General features: G+C 51.1%; 1 protein-coding gene across 3 annotated transcripts in view; it reads right to left on the minus strand.

Moving 5' to 3' along the window:
- Positions 1-879: 879 nt before the first annotated feature.
- Positions 880-19,365, minus strand: part of ARRDC1 (arrestin domain containing 1) — a 74,610-nt gene continuing 56,124 nt past the window's right edge. For 2 of the 3 annotated variants that reach the window (XM_050926385.1, XM_050926388.1), the window contains 6 exons: positions 13,314-13,364; positions 11,804-11,958; positions 10,173-10,355; positions 9,366-9,542; positions 8,281-8,692; positions 2,708-2,911 (listed from right to left, as the gene is read on the minus strand). In XM_050926385.1, coding sequence (XP_050782342.1) covers positions 2,847-2,911; positions 8,281-8,692; positions 9,366-9,542; positions 10,173-10,355; positions 11,804-11,958; positions 13,314-13,364 — 1,043 coding nt within the window. In that variant the 3' untranslated portion in view covers positions 2,708-2,846. Of the gene's footprint in view, positions 2,912-8,280; positions 8,693-9,365; positions 9,543-10,172; positions 10,356-11,803; positions 11,959-13,313; positions 13,365-19,365 lie in introns of all 3 variants that reach the window. The other variant, XM_050926386.1, reaches the window with a different exon arrangement.

The following is a 19,365-nucleotide window of genomic DNA, read 5'->3' on the forward strand; positions in this document are numbered from 1 at the left end:
AACTCCAGTTAATCCAAAACCCATTCAAGTCAATAGGTTTTTCCATGATCTTGTTTGTACAGCACCTGGCACAAGATGATGCAGCTGGAGGGCTGTAGCTGGTTTACAACCAATGTTTTCTCCTCCCCCTCCCCAAATATATTTTCTAGGAGTGTTGTCCCTAGAACTGATTAGGCTCCAACCTTTTCTCCCAAGTCATGGCTATTCCATTTCCTGGAGATGATTTTCCTCCTCTAATTCCCTAGCCTGTGTTGAGCCTCCACACTAAATTGCAGAGAGCTCTGACTACACCAGGGATCAGACAACACCTGCTGGCCATTTTGATGAACTGTACATTCTCAGCACAGCAGTGCACATAATAGAGATAGTGAACTAAATCTAGCAGCTACTCCCACCCCCCTCAAGCTGATCCAAGCCAATGGGAGTTGAGGGAATTCAGCACCTGAGGATCAGACTCTTTTTAAAAAATATAATATACCTTATATTATAAGGAAGCTTGAGGGCAGGCAATTCACTAGTGACAAGGAAACATGATTTAGCCATTAAGACACATACCCGCTCCCCCATCTCAAAATCGTTAGGCTACAGAATGAATAGATGTGTCTGCAAACATCAGACCCTTGCTGGAAGCGCAGAACCACTCCTAGGAAAGCACCTCCCGCCCAGCCATTAAAGGGCCATGCACATCCCCTGTAGGGTGACCAGACAGCAAGTGTGAAAAATCGGGATGGGGAGGAGGGGAGGGTAAAAGGAGCCTATATAAGAAAAAGACCCCCAAATCCGGACATCTGGTCACCCTAATCCCCTGTGATCCCAAATCACACATGCAGAGTTCTAGGCCATGTGTACATATAGAAATGATCATTTTGCAAGAATCACTCCATTTTTCTCAGAATAATTTATTAAATACAGCATTAAAATTTTATTGGTTATGAATTCAGTCATTAAAAACAAGTTTGTATTTCATATCTTTATGGACCTGGACAATCATTTTATAACTATCGGTGCAGAGAGAGACTGACCAACAGTGCCAGCGCTGCTAGGGAATGGTTATTTCCCCATCCTCCCTTCCCCCAAAGCACTTCCACACAATTAATGACATTTGCACAGAAAAGTGAGCGCTGTCCCCCAGCAGCCAGCTCTGGGTTAGGTAGAGGCAGGTGGAAGCAGGGGTGATAGAAAGGTTTTGGCTCTCAAGAATTGGCTTCTGCTATTGGGTGCACAGCTTGAGACCCCTTATCTTGGGTTCAGCTCTCAAGTGAAAAATGACTGCAGCTCCCATCAACATCAAATGCTGCTGCAGGTGATCAGCATTTCTGACATCACACTGGTAGGTAGTCAAGATGGGCACCCTCAAAAAAAGGGGGGGCAGAGGCCCCCTGTTGGAAAAAAGTTGCCCCTAAATGCCACTAACCTCTGCCCCTGGAGCATGTACATTTGGTTTGGTTTTGCACTGCAGCTTGTAAAGCTAGTTTTCCTTATGAGCCAGAGAACCCTACTCCAGTGGCAAATCAGCCTTTTCCCCAGGACAGTACAAGCTTGTGGGGCAAGCTGCAGACAGCTTTGGTGTGGTGAGAAACAGGAGCAGGCCACAGTCCAAGGGGCCTTCCTGGCACTCCCAGCGGCTGCACAGCAAGGCTCTTTGGGAGAGCATTTTGTGGTATAGGGTTGTTTCAAAGGACACGGCTTCTCCATCAGACGCCTTGGGAGAGTTCAGAGGTAGTGTTAGACGCAAGTTTGAAGCATGATTGTCAGTTTCCAGCTGGCTGAGAGCAGTGGACAGTGGGAAGGAAGAGGTTATGCCCTCCAGCTGATTTGACTGGCATGGCAGAGCTTATACCCTTTATACTAAAGTCCTAGAGCATTTAAAAGGGATGAAGCCAGTAGGGTACTGCAGGTGGTGCTCAGAAAATCCTATAAGGTTTTTCTAGACAATTCTATTCCTACAGGAGACCTCTACAGACTGGCTTTAAAAGTGCCATGAAAAAGGTATTGTACTGTATAGCACAGTCCCCTTCCCCCTCACCGGCAGGGGCTGTCCCCACTATGAACCCCGCTAGGGTTACTGATGAGGGCCTAGGTCATGGCCCTGGCGATAACAGGCCCCCTTGTCATGTGCTGGCAAAGTTTTAGCTTTCAGCTGTTGGAAGCTGGCCAGTCGCTTAGCAGCATGGCACTGCAGAGAGCCTGGCCTGTAGGCCCTTTTTACCCCCTCACTGCTGTGGCAGTACCTTCTGGAGATCTCCTGTTATTGATTTGGTGTAAAGTGGGGGTACAGAGCAGGTAGGAAGGGCTTTGAGGAAGTCAGCTACACCAAAGGCCCATGTGGAAGGCTGACTATGGCTGCTGAGTCCAGTCCCGATTAGAAACAGCACTCAAAAAACCCACCACATGAAATATCAAAAGAATCCACACGAGCCCGCTATTGCAGACAGTAGAGACAACAATTCAGTAGCATTTTCCATAAGGCATCACAGGTGCTTCAATAATAAAGCAGTAAATAAAGTGTTGGATTACAGTACAGGAACACAGACCATTGTGCAAGGTGTCCCGAGGGCAGGCAACGTCTCTGCCCTGCTGCGTCAGGAGAGCAGGTGTGAGGGGGCTGTACAATTCCCTTCCCCCTCCCCGCCATACACACACACACACACACACACACACACACACACCACGCCCCACACTGCTTCTCACCACTTGATTTCTTTAAAAAAGAAGGACATAAAAATCTCAGCCCAGGAGTAGCCGGTGGCCCCAAGTGGAAGATGCTTTGCGTGGTACCAGACTTGGCAGCAGACGAGGGGCCATGGTGCCTTGGGGCCAGCACTGTCAGGATTCCAAGCACGGGTCTAGTTGCCATTGCTGAGGCTGGAGTTGGCGCTGCTGCAGCTTTGTTCATAGGAAGGAGGGGCTTCTATAGGGGAGAGAACAAAAGAGTTTAGGAGTCAGATTGTACAGCTTACTTTGAAGGTTTCCTTCCCACCACTCTGCTCTTCCAGCTAGGGCCAGATCCAAATCCCACTGAAGCTAATGGCAAAAAAATCATCATCTCCAACTTTACAGAATTAGAGCCCATAAAGAGACGCACAACTGAGTATCAGAGGGGTAGCCGTGTTAGTCTGGATCTGTAAAAGCAGCAAAGAATCCTGTGGCACCTTATAGACTAAGACGTTTTGGAGCATGAGTTTTCGTGGGTGTCCGAGTCTCTTTGTGGACAAGCTGCAGTTCATGCCCTGACAGGAGCAGAATGGGAGGACAGAGAAGCCAGGAATGACCCTGTGGACCAGAGAACACCGGAGATGCAGCCCCCAGCCCTGCCATCTGACCTGGAAGTACATGATCTGGTCACTTGTGAGGCTGTAAAGGACAGTCTGCAGCTACTGAAAGACTCTTACCCCTAGAATGTGTCTGTTCATGCAAGAGAAAGTACTTTCAATTAGGTAGACAGTCACCAACACAGGCACTTACACAGTCCTTTGGAGCTCTTTAAATGTTGAGCTTCACAACTCCCTGGTCTGGTAGGGATTAACACTCAGTTATACAAGTGGGAACATACTCAGTTTTACAGGTGGTTTCTATCTGTGTTTGACACGTGCGTACAGAAGCACGCTGTGTGCCAGAGAGAAGAGAATTCTAGCAAGCACATCCACTGGTCTGACTGCAGTTTTCCTCCTGCTCTGAACCCAGGGGATAAGAGAAGGTGCAGATCAAACACCTCCCCTACTCCTTTATTTCTGCCAATCAGATATAATCCACAGCAGAGAGGAAGGAGGGTGGTAGTGCAATACTGATAGGTTCTTTGAGATGTGTGGTCCCTCTAGTAACAGGCAAGTAGCCTCCATTATTTCTTAAAGTGTGCATTCCTAGGTGTATTCCACATAGGGGTGATTGGTAAACTGTGTTTGAATCAGGTGTGCATGCGTAGGGGTGCAAGGATGCAGCTGGTATAGAGGTTTAATATGGCTGGCCCTGCTCCATTGGCAGACAAGGCCTGGACAAATGCCTAATGTTTCACAAAACTATGAATGGAGCTCCAGGTTATTGTCCAAATGAACACAAGAGTCTTTCATGCTGAGAGCTGTGAACCACATTCCCTCCACCAGGAAGAGGATTATTTATGCCAGGTTAAGTAGCTGGCATTTTGATTTGCCAATACAAACATGGAATGGCTGAAGGTGGAGAACAGGTCTCCATCCTCCATTTTTCTTGGGACCGATGGAATATGGGGAGTAGAAACCTCTCCCTTGGTACAGAGGTGGCACTTGTTCTATAGCCCCTTATTGGATGAAGAATCTCCTCCTGAGTGGTCCCCGAAGAGGAACAGGAAAGGGAGAGGTTTTCTACAGAGTAGCCGCAGTGGATGATTTCTAATACCCACTTGTCTGTTGTGATTACCACCCAGTTGTGGGCATAGAGGATGAGGGGGCCACCAAATGCTCAGGGGGCAGAAGTGGATGGCAGCAGTAGGGGTAGGAGGTTCTTGATCATCCCATCAAAAGTAATCCCTGGGTGGTGGATGTGCTGGAATATTTGCAGTTGTAGCACAGGGCGATAAATACCTACGTCTTTGTATCCTCCGACATTTGCATGGTGGTTCGAAAGGGTGCTCGTGGAGGAGGAGGCAGATTTAGCTCAAGCACTTGTGCTCTTTGGGGCAGGGGTGTAAATGCCTGGGGAGCAGAGGATTGTCCTAGAGACCTTCAGTGTTTGTAGAGACTGAGACTTCACACTAGATAGAGAACTTGCCCACTGAGTAATATAGGACATTCTGAACCTCCTGGGGAAACCCAGAGGAGTGTAGCCAAGACTCATGCCTCAGGAGTACTCCTGTCTCCATCCCACTAGATGCCATGTCAGCAGCATCCATGGCAACTTGAAGAGATGCTTTTGCCACCAATTTGCCATCCTCCATGAAGTCTCAAAATTGGGCCCGGTCTTCTTGAGGAAGATTTTGGACTTCAGGGACAAACACCCAGTAACTGTTGAAGTCATTCTGCCAACAGAGCCGGGTAGTTAGCAATATGAAACAGAAGGCTGGTAGAAGACAATACCTTCCTCCCTAGAAGGTCACGCCATTTAGAGCCCTTGTCCACAGGTGCTGCTTTAGGACGCTGCAGCCTAGATCTCCCGGAGGCTGCTTGTACCACCAGGAAGTTCATTGCTGAATGTGTGAAAAGGAACTCCACTCCTTGGCTGGTACAAAAATCTCACCTTTTGCCCTTTTTGGGGGAGTGCACAGGCGGCTAGAGAATGCCATGCTACCCTGGCTAGTTCCATAATGCCCTCATTTACTGGAAGGGCTACTTGACGGGAAGCAGAAAGCTGCAAGACGTAAGAGCATGTGCTGAGCATCTTGGACATCCTCAAGTGAAACCTGGAGTTCATTCACCACTCTCTGCAGGAGCTCCTGATATTGCCTATGGCCATCATGCATAGGGAACCAGGGGCAAATTGCCTCATTTGGTGAAGGTGAGAAACACGCATTGGTACTTCCAGATCCAGCTTGAATTTCTTCTCCACCAACCAGCTCCATTGTGTAGTGTAGAAGAGGGTCAGTGGGACTCTAGACACCCTGGAGCCATCCATAAGTAGGGTTCCCATAGACCTCAACAGGTCCAATATGAAGGGCTGACCAGTTGTGGGGGATCCCAAGGAATCACAACTATCCAAGGGACTGACGATATGTATCTTCGGGGGAGGATGGACTCCAGATCCTCAAGTCTGTCTGAACTCCCCTTCATATGTGGGGATGATGGTTCATCTAGAGCTTCCAACCCACCTAGAGAGAAAGCTAGTTCCTGTTCAACCAGCAGAGTCATCTGCACTGGTGGGGGTAAAGCTCCAGCCTCTGGATGGGAGCGTCTCCATTTCCTCAAGGTTTCCTCCTCCAGTGTCAAAGTGTCTCAAGACCTGAAAGACGGGGAGGGTGAAGATATATACTACAGTAGTAGTCACCACCCAGTCAATCCTAGAGGATCTCTGGTGGTGTAATAGGGCTGCTGCTAAGGCAGCCTCCCTGCCTGCCCCAGCCCCACGCTGGTCCCAGAAGCAGCCAAAGCAGTCCCACTGGCCAGGAACAGGGAGCTGTGGAGATGGAGCTTACAGAGGGGCAGCACACAGAGCTTCATGCTCCCACCTGCCGCCAGAAGCTGGAGGGGCAAGTTGGCCCCTTCTGGAAGTGCTGCCTGGCAGGAGGCTGCACCCTAATCCCCAGCCCTGAGCTAGCACCCCAAACCCCCTCCTGCACCTCACACTGCCCCAGCCCAGAGCCCCCTCCTGCACCCAAACTCCATCCCAGAGATTGCACCCCTCACCCCCTCCTGCACCCCAACCCCCTGCCCCAGGCTCAGCCCAGAGCCCCTTCCCACACTGTGAAGCCCTTGGCCCCAGCCCGGTGAAAGTGAGTGAGGGTGGGGTAGATCCTGGCTTGCCCTTAAATTCAAAAGTGATCTTGGGTGTGAAAAGGTTGGAGACCACTGCTCTACAGGGAGGTGTAGGTTTTGTTTGTCTTTGAAGGATGAGGTGTTCCTATACTTGAGACTAGCAGATCTGGCATGTCCCCAGTCCAGGAATTGGTTGGTACCGCCAAAGAGTCTAATTGGGAACTCAGATGGTCTTGGTGTGCTGATCCTTAGGCTTATCAACTGGAGACGTCGTCAGTACTGGCAAATCCTTTCATCTTCACGCCTTATCCTCATGATCAGAGAGTTCAAGCTGGCTAAAGCCTTAGGATCTGGGCCCAAGGATTCACTTGACTTAGATCGAGTCAGGGAGGGATTCCTTCTTTAGGGAGCAGACCTGGAAGGACATCTGTCCTTGTACTTAGGAGTGCACCCCTTACTCTCATGAGCAGCCCTAGCTGATGATTTGGGTTTTGCAGCTCTGGAGCTTTTGCTTGGAGGGATGTTGCTCATTGGTGGAAGCCGATGTACGGTGTGTGGGGGAGGGTAGAAGGAGTCTCCCTGGCCTGTATCTGACTGAGGTCTCAACCACCTCTGTAAGGTGTTTTCTCAGATGGAGATCTCCCTCCTCACAAAGGCAGCACCGTTGTTTGAGGCTCACAGAGAAGGAACGGGGATAGAGATCCAGTTCTTCAGCTAAGCTAAACTTACTACTAAAAGACAAAATGAACGCCCAAGGCTACGTACAGCATATTTACAGGTTCTGAAGAAAGATAGATGAAACACAGGAGTATCTAAGATTCCAAACTCAGGCAATGGGGTGGTAAGAAGGAACCAGAGAGGTTTCCATCTGCACCAACTCTTATTCCCTCAGTTTGGAGCACAAGGAGGGCATCTGCGCAGGATCGGACCGACCAACAGATACTATTGGCTAGAAATCTCCAGTCTCAGGTGCATGGCATGTGTGCAATACACATAGGGACCAGCCTTCGAAGTAGTAATCATGGTTTTGCTTACCTGTGCAGCGGTTAGGTTAGTACTCCTAGATCTCACCCCCTCCCCATCCCAGTCAGTCAGCATCCTCCCACTCCCCTTGCAATTCATCCATCCCTTGTTTGTGGATGTTTGACCTCAGAGAAACAGCTTGGGTCAGTTACACAGCCAAGATGCTGCCCAGTGCCTCAGTTTTTATCCTGGGCACGAAGGGTGTTATTGCCTTAGGATATTGGTTTGGTCTAAGTCTGTTCTCTCACAGACCCTGTATGGACAGTTCTGGGATAGGCAGGGTTTCATGGATTTTCTCCTCATGTATAAAGGAGTTCCCAAATTCTTATATGCTGGACCATCTCAGACATAGAATTTCCCCTCTGAACCAGACCTAATGCCCGTTCACATCAAAGGAAAAACTCCCGTTAAAGTAGCTTCTCCAGCTCTGTTGCCAACAGCATCAGCATGGGCCCAGACATTTACACCATCCTGTTGGATCAATACCATGATCTTTTACAAAGATCTTCTCCACTTCCACAGCTATCCCCAAGATAAATGTTGGCTGTGGGTAGGTAGCGTCACTCATCGTAGACATGTGACATAACTGTCATGGCTATAAGGGGGGTGGGATTCTTTACAGAGGCTACTGGACACAGAGACCCTGTGGTTTTCCTGACTGGCCACGTGGCCTTGTCTCCTCCTACATGGCTCTCCCCGTGTCCTGGCCTGGCTCAGCTGCCATGGAAAGAACCACTACACCACACGGCAGGGGTTCAGCCACTGCTCTAGAAGCAGCAGGGTAAGGGACAATTCTATACTCCCAACAGCCGCTAGATTAATTTCTCCTGAGAACTGAGACAGTGGCTCTTCTAGAGCTCTGGGAGGGAGCGCTCACCATAGGGATAACCCCACGTGCTGTACTCCGGTGGCAAGATGAGAGAGCTGGCAGTGGGAACTGGAACCACTGTTCCCTCAGCATAGTAAGGGACCGTCGCTCCTGTCGCCAAGCAAAGCGTGGGGTGGTTTGGGGAGGCAGTCTGGTCTGAGTCCAGCCTTAGGTCCTGGAAGCTTAGTCCTGGAGCGTAGCTGAATGCCTGAATTTGGGAATGGCTTTTGGTGGGGATTGAAACATTGTCCATTGGGTGATAGCCACTAGCAGCTTCCTCCTCTTCTGGTGGGGCGGACGGGACCACAACGGACGGAATGTGCTGGACAGACCTCGCTGGGGTCAGAGGAACCCGGTTCACAGCGATGTTGCCAATGTAAATAGGCAGAGTGACTGAAACCTCTGGCGACTTCAGGGAAACCTGGGGAGAGGGGGAAAAACAAGAGGCATCCAAGTCGGTCAATCCAGGTTCTGCCAAAGGACCAGTTGCTCCAAACACAGGCAGTTCCAGCCACTGAGCAGAGATTAACGACACAGCTACAGCTCTAGGCCCAAATGTACCAGAGGAGGAGCGACTTTCTGGGAGGTCCCCAGTCTCGCACTGGAGAACCCACATGGGTCTTGTTTGGTGCCTTCTGAGAGCTCAGGGCCAGATTTCCAAGTACTCAGGATCCCACGCACAGAGCTCTGCTGAAAGCTTGGCCAGAAACGTCACCTTTATTCCTATCTCTACCCGGCTAACCCCAGACTTGCTGAAGTGTTGAGTGCTCTGTTAGGCTTGCTCCTGAAAAATGCTACGTAAAGCTGGGCATCTATGGGTGGGGAGTGTAGTATTCACCTGCACCAAAACTGGGAAGCAGACTGGAGCTCTGTAACCCAGGGAGCTGCAGACACACACATCTGCTGAGCAGTCCGACAGGCAAGGTCTACCGCATGGGTGTCGACTCCCAGGAGCAGAGTATAGTTTGGAGAGCTTCCCCCAGACATAAAATCCTCTGGCTCCACCCTCCCCAAGGACTCTGGCTGCTCTGGCCCAGCCCATTAGAAGCACTCATAGCTGTTCTGCTGTTAGCAAGGGGCAGGGCAGTACTTACTTGGATATAGTAGTCAACATGTATGAGGCTGCAGCCGTGCAGCACAGACTGCGGCAGCGCGGGGACAAGGATCTGCTCCTTCCATTCCGCGTGCTTCCAGGCCTTCACCCCTGAGCCCTCCACCTCCGCAATGGTCCTCAAGTCATAAATCCAGCGCTTGGATTTATAAGCAACCTTCTAAAGAGAGGAGCGGAGACCGGATTAAGCAGAAAGATCTCTACAAGGTCCATTTCACTAGGCTTCCAGCATGGCAACCCTGAGCAAAGAACTAGAAACCCCTTAAGCATTGCTGAGTGAGTGTAAGCAGAGGTCTGGCATGACAGACAGCAACATGGAGTTTCTGCCCTGTTTCAATTATGTGACAGTCACCATCTTGGTGGACACTCTGGAGATTAAATTAAGGACTCCAGAGCTGAAAGCATGGACGACTACAGCTCTCTAGCTGGTGCTGCAAGAGACTCCGTGGAGCAGGTGCAGAGTAGGGGTGAGGATCTGTAACCTGACCTCTGCCCGCTCACTGAGTTACACCTGGACTGCATTCACAAGGGCTTCTCTCCTCCCACCATACTCAAGTCAGTTAATTCTGCTTCCCCTCTAAGGGTTTGGGTTCCACCTAACCCCCAGGCGCTCAGTAGGTGGTGGTGGGAGGAGAAGGGAGATGCACAAGGATTTAGGGTTTAGCAGACCCCCCCCCCCACGCTTAACAGGGAAAGCAGGTCTTGAGACACTGCTCTCAGCACCTGTCTGGATGTGGCGCCATCCAAGCCAGCCCAGCCTCGGTCCCAGACCCTGCCAATGGACTCTTACCTGGAGGAGGCTGGCTACCACCGTGCCAGTGTCCCGGCCAGACTTGTTCTCGATATCCGTGCGCAGCTGGATTGCCTGCCCCACAATATACCCTTTGAGGTCCGAGGTGGCGGTTAAGATGATGTTTCCACTCTTCACCAGCTTGTAGTTGAACTTCTTGGTGACGGACGTGGTGTTGGGTTGCTGTGGGAGGACAGCAGGTGGTCAGATGCAGGAGCTCAAGAGGGAGTTTGCAGTTTTCAGAAAAAACAGTCCAAGGGAATGAGGGTTTGTTCCTCCCCTCCCCCCGCCCAAATCCTAAACACCTGGTCTTCCAACAACCATTGTATCCTCTGCAGTTTGAATGAGGCTGCAAGTGCCTCTGGATGGATGTATCTGTCCACATGTGGGAGATGTGGACAAATACAATGCTATGAGCTACTGTACCCCACAGATCATCTTCCAGCATAGTGCAGACTTCACTGGTCCCCAGAGGGCCGTGCAGACCACAGGTAAACGAACATAAAGCAGCTGCCTGTCCTGTACGTGCTATACGGTGATCTCAAGGGCCAGTGGCCAGGGAGGGCTAGTCTGTGCAGGCCTGGAGCATTCCTCTTTCACACCAGCAGTGACACAACCACCCTAGAACAAGGGCCTATTCATCAGGAAAGATTCCAGGCTGGCAAAAGCCAGATGGTGTCATTAGACCCAAAAGGTCATTACAACCAGCCTTAGGATAAGGCCAGTTCCACGCTCCCCCGGGCCTACATCCAGGGGATCACCTAGAAAAAGGCTGGTTCTCATGCAGATCTCTGCAGCCCACGCATGGAGGTGACTGATAGCCAGTGGGGCAAGGAGGGTGGTCCAGTCCGGTCTGCCGTAAGCTATTTATAGCCAGTACAGCGTACTGGAAAGACACAGGAGGAGCAGAAAGTGGGGCCGCCCCGTGACCCACACTGGCAGCTCCTCCAGCACAGCTGTACTGTCCCCAGCCCTTCCACACAGCTGTGTGCCCGGGTCTCCTGTCTGGGGTCTGAACAGCAGCCAGAGGAGCAGCTGGCGTGAGGCTCGCCTGCCAACGTATCTCCTGCTGTCAGAGGGAGCTGGTTTGAAGTTCTTCTGCTGGTGATTCTCAAAGCAGGAGCGACTGTGAGCCAGCTATTGTTCCTCTGCTCTTAGCAGCCCACACAGCAGCTGTGCCGTGTCCACCCACTGGCAGCGCTCCACTCCCCAGCCAGGTAACGTGGGATGGATCATGGAGAAGGGAGGGGGGGATCGGGGGCCCCAGGCTAGGGGAGAGGGAGTCACAAGGAGGTCACGTGCCCCCCACTCCCCCTTTAACTGGGACAGCATACTGGTAAGAAATGAATACAACTTGCACCACTGGTGCTAGTGGAAACAGGCCCATGGATTTCCGGCCCAGACCAGTGATGCCCTGCAGTGCTTTGGGTGACAATGTGCTCACCTCTACTGCATCTCATCCCGTGCAGCACGCTCCATGAGCAACCCTCTCCTCCAATCTCGAGTTACTCCCCTGGCTTTGCAGGGGCACACTGGATAGGGGGAGAGGAACGCTTGGCTTCCCCTTTCTTCCAATGGGAAACGCTCCAGGGTGCGAGAGCCTCTTGCCCGCCCCCTTGCTGCTCTCTTACCTCAATGTCAGGGATGTCATTCAGGTTGAGCGGGCAGAGAATGTAGAAGACCTTGTTGCACTTGTGGTCCTTTGCGAATCGGGGTGTATCTATCACGGCTTTGACCTGATGAACCACCTTCCCAAAAGGGCCCTCAAATGATGTGGGGGCTGACGCTGGATTCACAGGGGAGAAGGCAGTCAGAAGAGAATGCCTCAAGCCATTGAAAGGGGAGCTCGGCCTTACCCACCGAGCCTGAAACACTTTCCTGTGGCTCAAAGCAAGAGAAGAGGCCGAACCTTGCAACTATTTGGAAGTTAGGGTCTCCCAAGTGCATTTGAGCCTGTGCGTGAAGAATCTGCAACCAAATTTGGTCCATTGGGATCACGGTCACCTCCTTTTTACTGTAGGGGCAACCTGTGCCATGCAGCCATGGTGTATGGAGAAGCAGGGACAGCACTAACTCCCCTTATTTGTACTATGGTAGTGCCTAGTAGCTCCCGTCACTGACCTGGCCTCACAGTGCTAGGTGCTGTACAAAACAGTGAACCAAGACGGTCCCTGCCCCAAGGAGCTGACAATCTTCCTCCCACTCTGCTCTGGAGAAGTTTACAATTCAGTGTTCCCGCCGGTGCTCCCACCAGCTCTGGTGAGGAGATGGGGTTGCTAATGCAGGCAGACTCCAGCAGCTTCCAGCTTATTTTACTACCGTGTGGTTTAGTTAATATGGCTGTAGAAGCACCAGAGAGGTTCCCAGAACCTCAGCTGCACTAGGCAAAGAAGAACTGCATAGTTCCTTTATGGGTGAGCCAGCAGTGGGGTCAAGAGGCATGACTACAACGCAGCTTCCATCACCACCACCACCAGCAGGGGTGTAGGGATCTGAATTTGGCCCGTTGAAACACAAGTCAGGGCTCCCATCAGTACTACGGCTCCCGAGGATTAGATTCTCTAATGGAGACAAACCTCCAGAGGGATAATTCCTTAAAGGGCCAGTTTACTCAAAGTTGCTCTTCTAAAGAGCCAGGGTCAATTTAAGACCAACTCCAGCTGTGCATTGAGAGGCTGCCCTGATGGCCTCACTTTAATAGAGGCTATGGTCTAACTGCTGGCACTCGCCAATGCTTAATATGCTCTTAGGCCTGGACTAGTCCAGGAGAATAGCTCTGGTTTGAAAACATTGGCGGACGCGACCTTAAAATGTGACTTCGCACCTGGTACGGACATGCTTTAATGCCATCAAGAGTCACTAGCTGTTTGTGGCTGACTCTGGGCTCCCAGCAGCGTCTCCAACAGGTACAAAAGTCACGTTTAAGAAAATCACATTAGCCAGCCAGCTCTGAATCATCACCCCGTCTCCCAGCAGAGGCACGGTCTTAGAGGCTTGACAATAAAGGTCCTTTCCCCACTTCGCCAGCATGGGATTTTTACCATATAAGCCAGAGTAGAGAAGAGTCTCTCTAGTCACTAAGTTTTCACAACCCTGAGCCCCAGAAAGCATCCCAAGCAGTCAGCAGTGTCTCCACCGTACCTGGCAGCAGGAACTGGAAAGGAAAGCTGTGCTCGCCAGCTGTCAGAACGCCTGCAAGAGACCGAGCAAAAGGCAAGTGAGACAATCTGGAAGCATCCTGGACACTAGTGGCCTGAAACAGGATCTAAGTGCATTAGCACGAGGCTCCCCCCCCGGAAGACAAACTGCCAGCTGAGAGCACGTGTATAGGACTCATCCCCACAAAGCCTTCCTCTCACACTCAGTGCACGCAATAGGCCCTTCTCCCTCTCTACAATTCCTTGATCTTAACCCTTACTGCTTATTCTTTGATCAGGGACAGCAAGCCCCCAGGGCATGCCACCCTGTTACAACGCCAAACAGATTTCATTCACAGCCCAACGCTGGAGGAGTTTGAATCAAGGTCTGCCCGTTTGCCTGTCTAAACACTAACAGGGGAGATACGGGGCATTGTCCTTGGGGCAGCAGGTGCAGCAGTCAGAGGAGCACGGTCTATAGCTCCTGGCTGGCCACAGGTGACTGGTGTGGGACCCAGGAAGGAGATGCATGTGAACAAGGCCAGGGTGTGCAGCATGTTCTGCTGGTGTCCTGGACTTGGGGAAAAGTTTGGCGGCGTCAGGCCAGTATAATCTTACTCTCTCCCACAAGGAGCCCATTCACCTAGATGGGACCAAACTCCTCCCCCTTCAGCCAGGCTGCTTTGCGTTCTCTGGTGCTCATCAGCAATGTTTAGGGTGACCAGATGTCTTGATTTTAGAGGGACAGTCCTGATTTTTGGGTCTCTCTTATATAGGCTCCTATTACCCCCCACCCCCATCCCGATTTTTCACATTTGCTGTCTGGTCACCCTAGCAATGTTCCAGCTTTGGCCCTACTGAGCTCCGTTAGGATTAAAGGCAGAGTCCAGATTCAGACTCTGGGACCCTACGGTTTTGGCCCTGGATTTTTCGAAAACATGGCTGAGATCTCACCAATATCAGCTTGAAAAGACTTCAGTGCAGTCGACTGGATTTGTACCACAGCCAAGTGCAAGGATCATACTGTGAACAAGGCCTGTAATGCAATAATTAGGCCTAGAGACTGCAGATCCTAGACATGATCTTTGTGCTTTCAGCATGGCAGGCAGTCTCCCCTCCCTCCCTTCTGCCTGGCACCTACACCCCAGGCCCTCACCTAAAGAGCTGGAAGGGCTCCAGCAGGGGTGCAGAGAGCCCTGAGGTGCAGAGCCATGGAACTACCCTGGATATAATGGAAAACACTTCAAGCCAGGGTGTGCGGAAGCCCCCTCAGCACCCCTAGTTCCAGAACCTATGGCTCCTGGGTCCCCTTCTCTCCCTTGAGATAGGAACAGAAGTCAAGAGACTGTGGCATGAGGGACTTGCCGGTCTGGTGCTTTGCCTTAGCAGTTACAGGTATTAAAGACACTTGGATTTGATCAGGCATTGGGAGAAGGATTTAGATTCTGCACCAGAGACTTCATTTTGTTTGGGATCAAGTCCTCCGCCTCAGCATGTGCTGCCCCTTTTCCAAACCAACTACAGTGGCCAAGCAGCAACTCTAGTTAAATGTCTTTGGACCCCTTTAATGGCATTGTAACCTACCGTGAGAGCACTTCTTTGCAATCTGGAGAAACAAGCAGCAAATGGCCACATTAGCTTGGCTCAGCTAAAGCAATTAGCAAATCCCACCTTTTACATTTACAAGCCAACTGCAATGCTCTGTGCACCGTTCTCACTTCTAGATTCCAGCCTAGTTCATCAACTTATCAACTGCTGTAGTTAAAAGGCAGATAGTAAGTACAACAGTATCACTTATTTAATCTCCCGCAATAAACAGCAAGAATGAAGAGGGTTTTACAGAATGGTTGTTTACATGTACACCTGATGTTTTCAATTGGCAGCATAGCAAGAGGAACCTACTACCTATTAACTGAAGCTGTGCAGGTTCTGCAGATTACTTCTACCAGCAAACCAGAGCCAAAACCCAGAACTGAGCGAGCTAGTTTGTTGATGCAAGAAATGGGCTACAAGACAGCTGCCAGTCACTCTGTTAGCACAACAGCAGGACCCTATTTGTCAGCAGACTAAGCAGATTAATGAAGGCAGATGGGAAAAGAGAGACAGACAGCAATGGAGTTTCTCTTCCCCATTTGCAGGGAGACATTTTTTGCAGCATAGAATCCTGTAACAGGGTTGGCAACTTCCTGAATGCCTGTTTGCAGTGAGGGTGCCTCTGCTGACACCTGCTTCTGTTTCTCCCACCCCTTCAGGGCCACACCAGAACTGCGCATGGACTTCTCTCCAGATCAGCACCACTCCTGTCTGGAGCCAGTTTAACAGAGGGTTCTTAACAGTCCTCAGGCCCCCAAACTAAAGTCCATCGCCGCACAAGATTCCAGACTTCTCACGACCAGAGCTCTTCTTCTGTCCGTCTGTTCTCCCAGGCCATCTTCCTAGCTGGAGTTCAGCCCTCTAGGCCCCAGCCTGCTTAGCTCAACTCCCATCTAGGACCTTCCTTTCGGTCATAGCTCCCTTGATCTCAGGGTCTTTTTGCAGGAGCCCTTCTCCCTCTCTACAATTTCCTGAGCTCACCCCTTACTACTGCTTCTTTGATCAGGGACAGCGAACCCCCAGGGCATGCCACCCTGTTACAACACCAAACAGAGATTTCATTCACACCCCAAAGTTGGAGGCATTTCAATTAAGGTCTGCCCAGTTGCAAGTTTTGCTAGGAATTCTGTTTTTCATTCATGCAGCTGAGTGGTGACGGCTGTGCAAGGGGATGGGGGGAGGAAATCAGCTGCACACAGGACTTGGTACATACAGAAACCAAGAAGTCTCTCTGACCGTCAATGGAAAGACACAGAATGTGATATGCATTAAGATCTTGATTCCTCCCAAACTCCTCATGACTGAACAAATGTCTAGGCACTTTATCCTTTAAAACACGAAAAGGAATCTAGACATGCTGTTATAGGATTGGTTTCAATCCTCGCCCCCCGCCACTCCCAAAAAACACCTCCTCGCCCCCAGGTGCCAGCTAAAGTCTAACAACTAGTCCAGTCACTAGGTGGTGTTCTGTAGCCACTCTTCAGTTGCAGGCTTACTCAAGCTGTTTGCTGGGAATTACGTTAGGAGATGTCTGTGTGGAGTAGATTTCTCATTTCCTTTATTTGCCCAGCACTGGCACACACCTACAGGAAGAAGTTCAGACCAATCCAGGATAAAGATCATGCCATGAACTTGCTGGACTCAAGCTATTTAAAAAAAAAACAAACCAAAAAACAAACCACCACTTAACACACCACCCACTACGGCTCTACCAATGTAATTCATACATAGAGGGGCTGAAGCCTAGACCTGGGTGACAGGAAACCTGATTGCCAATCCCCAGCTCTGCCATCAACTCACACCAAGCCTCAGGCAAATTATTTCACCTGCATGCCTCAATTTCCCTACATGTAAACAGAGTAATTATTCACCTACTACACTGGAGTGGTTGCAAGGATTAGTTATTTACAAAGCACTTCGGAGATGCCAAACTCTGTATCAAGCATTGATTGCTACAGTCAAAACTGCAAACTGCTGTGTCTTGGCTTCTCAGCTCCAGCCACCCGCGGCTGAAGTGGGGCTGCAGCATCAGACAATTAGTTTTACTATTCTGTAAGCTTTCCAAAGAGGATACACAAGAGACAACACGTGGCCTTGCTCTGAGAGCCACCTGTGCCCAGAAGGGTTTCCAGTGGCTGCACACAAAGACTATATATGAGAACAATTAAAGTGTGTGTGGCGGGGGGGTGGGAGGGAGATAAGTCTGGTGTTTTGTGCCCTCCCGTAAGATGGAGGCTAGCTAGCTAGCTCCTGTCCCAGCTAGATGCAGAGCAGCCCACCCTCAGGACAGCTGCACTTCCAAGGGCTGTGCTGAATCTTGAAGTTAGTTATGCCCATTGCTGCTGCTGAGCCACCTTTTGTTCTAGTTTTTGCAAGTGATCAGTGCAGCAGAGAAGGGGAGCTTGCATGGGTGGATCTCAGCCAGCCTCAGGAAAGACAGGTGGGCCTTAAGGTACCAGTGACATTTGTGATGCTCCCATTCCAAGGGTTCACTGAATACAAACTATTTGTGCTGTTGCCGGAAATTACTTTTCCAGCCCCTCTGCACAGAACAGGTCACTCTCTGGTCTTCGTTATTGCTCGAGGGTGGGTTTGCACCATGCTTGATAAAGTCAAGGGTATAGGTTCAGTGACGTAAGCAGAGCCATCCTGCCCCAGTGCCCCCAGCCCTCAGAATGCCACCCTGGGCTCTGCCAACCACGGCATCCTGTCAAGTGAGCCTCTGGAGACAGAAGTTGCCTAGAGGCGGATAGATTAAGGCCTGGCTACTGGCTATGAAGACTAGGGCCTGGTCATTATGCTGCACCAGAAACTGAACGCGAAGCCAGTGGAACGCAATATGCTCCTGACTCTCCGCTTTGTCAAGCGGAGAGGGGCTGCAGGCAGCCAGCAGTATCTCCCCAGTTCAGGTCTGCTCACTGGTGACCCAGGTCAGAGTTGCTCCACCCTGTCCTCACTCTGTCCTGCCCATGCACAGCCCCCCCTTTCTGCCAAGGGTAGGGCAACTTTACGCCAAGAGACCCCCTGCTGGGTGCATGTGTATGTGGGGGTGCAAACTGGAGTGTCTGAAGGGTTTCAACTTACATCCCCAGGAAGAGCAACATGTATCCACGCCTTCAGGCCAGGCTATCAGCAGCTAAGCCACCATAGAGGAATGAGCCCAGGCTCCTGGCTGAATGGAGATGGAGCCCACAGTTCTCATCACTGAGGAGTGGGCATCAGGAACAGTAAGAGGCTGCAGGTCACTGATGATTGAAGGATGCGCCCTCACTAGAAGCAGGTGGATGTTCCTAGTGGATACTGGCTTATGGGAAATAAAAGCCACTGCACCAGCAGCTCTCCCTGGTGCCAGACAAAGGTCAGGGCTGCAACAGCAGCAGGTGTTACAAGGCAGAACTGGGGGTGTTAGCAGAGCAGGTAAAGCCTTGGCTGGAAGTGGCTCTACTGCAGTCCAGCATTTTCAGGAGCACTCAACTGAAATCATAGAATAGTAGGGTTGGAAGAGACCTCACAAGGTCATCTAGTCCAACCCCCTGCTCAAAGCAGGACCAATTCCCAGACAGATTTTTGCTCCAGATCCCTCAATGGCCCCTGAAGGATTGAACTCGCATCCCTGGGTTTAGCATGCCAATGCTCAAACCACTGAGCTATCCCTTCCTCCTCCCCCCCCTCCCCCCATGTCAGTTTGAGGAGAAAGCAGGATGGGGTTTATGCTCCCAAGCAAGGAGTTAAAGGTGCATCTTCACTACATACCCCCCCCGCCAGCGCAGCAAGGCTCCTGGCTCTGCTGACTCAGGCTCACGCTATGGGGCTAACAGCAGTAGTGCAACCATTCCCGCTTGGCCTCTGAAACCCAGTGCAGGGAATGGGTCATAGAGCCCAGGCTCCAGCTCGAGCCACATCTACCCGGCTATTCTTAGCCCCACAGCACAAGCCCCAGTTGGTGGAGCTAGGTTACAACACTTCTTGCTGCAGGGTGGGGGTGGGTTTTTTTTGCAGTACCCAAAGCCACAGCTTTGGTAGGAAGCTTCAGGAGGTTGTGAACCTTCCAGGGGACCCTGCTTGGCAGATCATGCAGCTGTCACAGCGCAGGGATTCCATGGCACTGGCTTGCTGCCTCTCAGCCTAGCAAGAGTGGGGTGTTTAGTCGTCATGCCGTTCCTCCCAGATTCCTTGTTCCCTATCCTTGGAGGAAGGGACACCCCTCTCCCCCCAACGCACACAGAGCAGGAAGACTCATTCTAATTAGCTGCCATGTCTGACCCATTCGGGGCACAAGCTCCATCCTGCACTACTGCCACAAATCCCCCAGGCCATAAATGGGTGCAACTCCAGAGACCTCAGTGGAGGAACACTCCCCTATTCCCCGCCCCCCCCCCCCATACCAGGGAGGGAGCGGAGTTGGGAGGCAGGTGTGGGGGAGCAGCAACAGGCTGTTGCAGAGAAAATGTATGAGGGTAATC

This window comes from Gopherus flavomarginatus, chromosome 17, assembly GCF_025201925.1.
Source record: "Gopherus flavomarginatus isolate rGopFla2 chromosome 17, rGopFla2.mat.asm, whole genome shotgun sequence".
In the NCBI taxonomy this organism is placed as follows: Eukaryota; Metazoa; Chordata; order Testudines; family Testudinidae; genus Gopherus; species Gopherus flavomarginatus.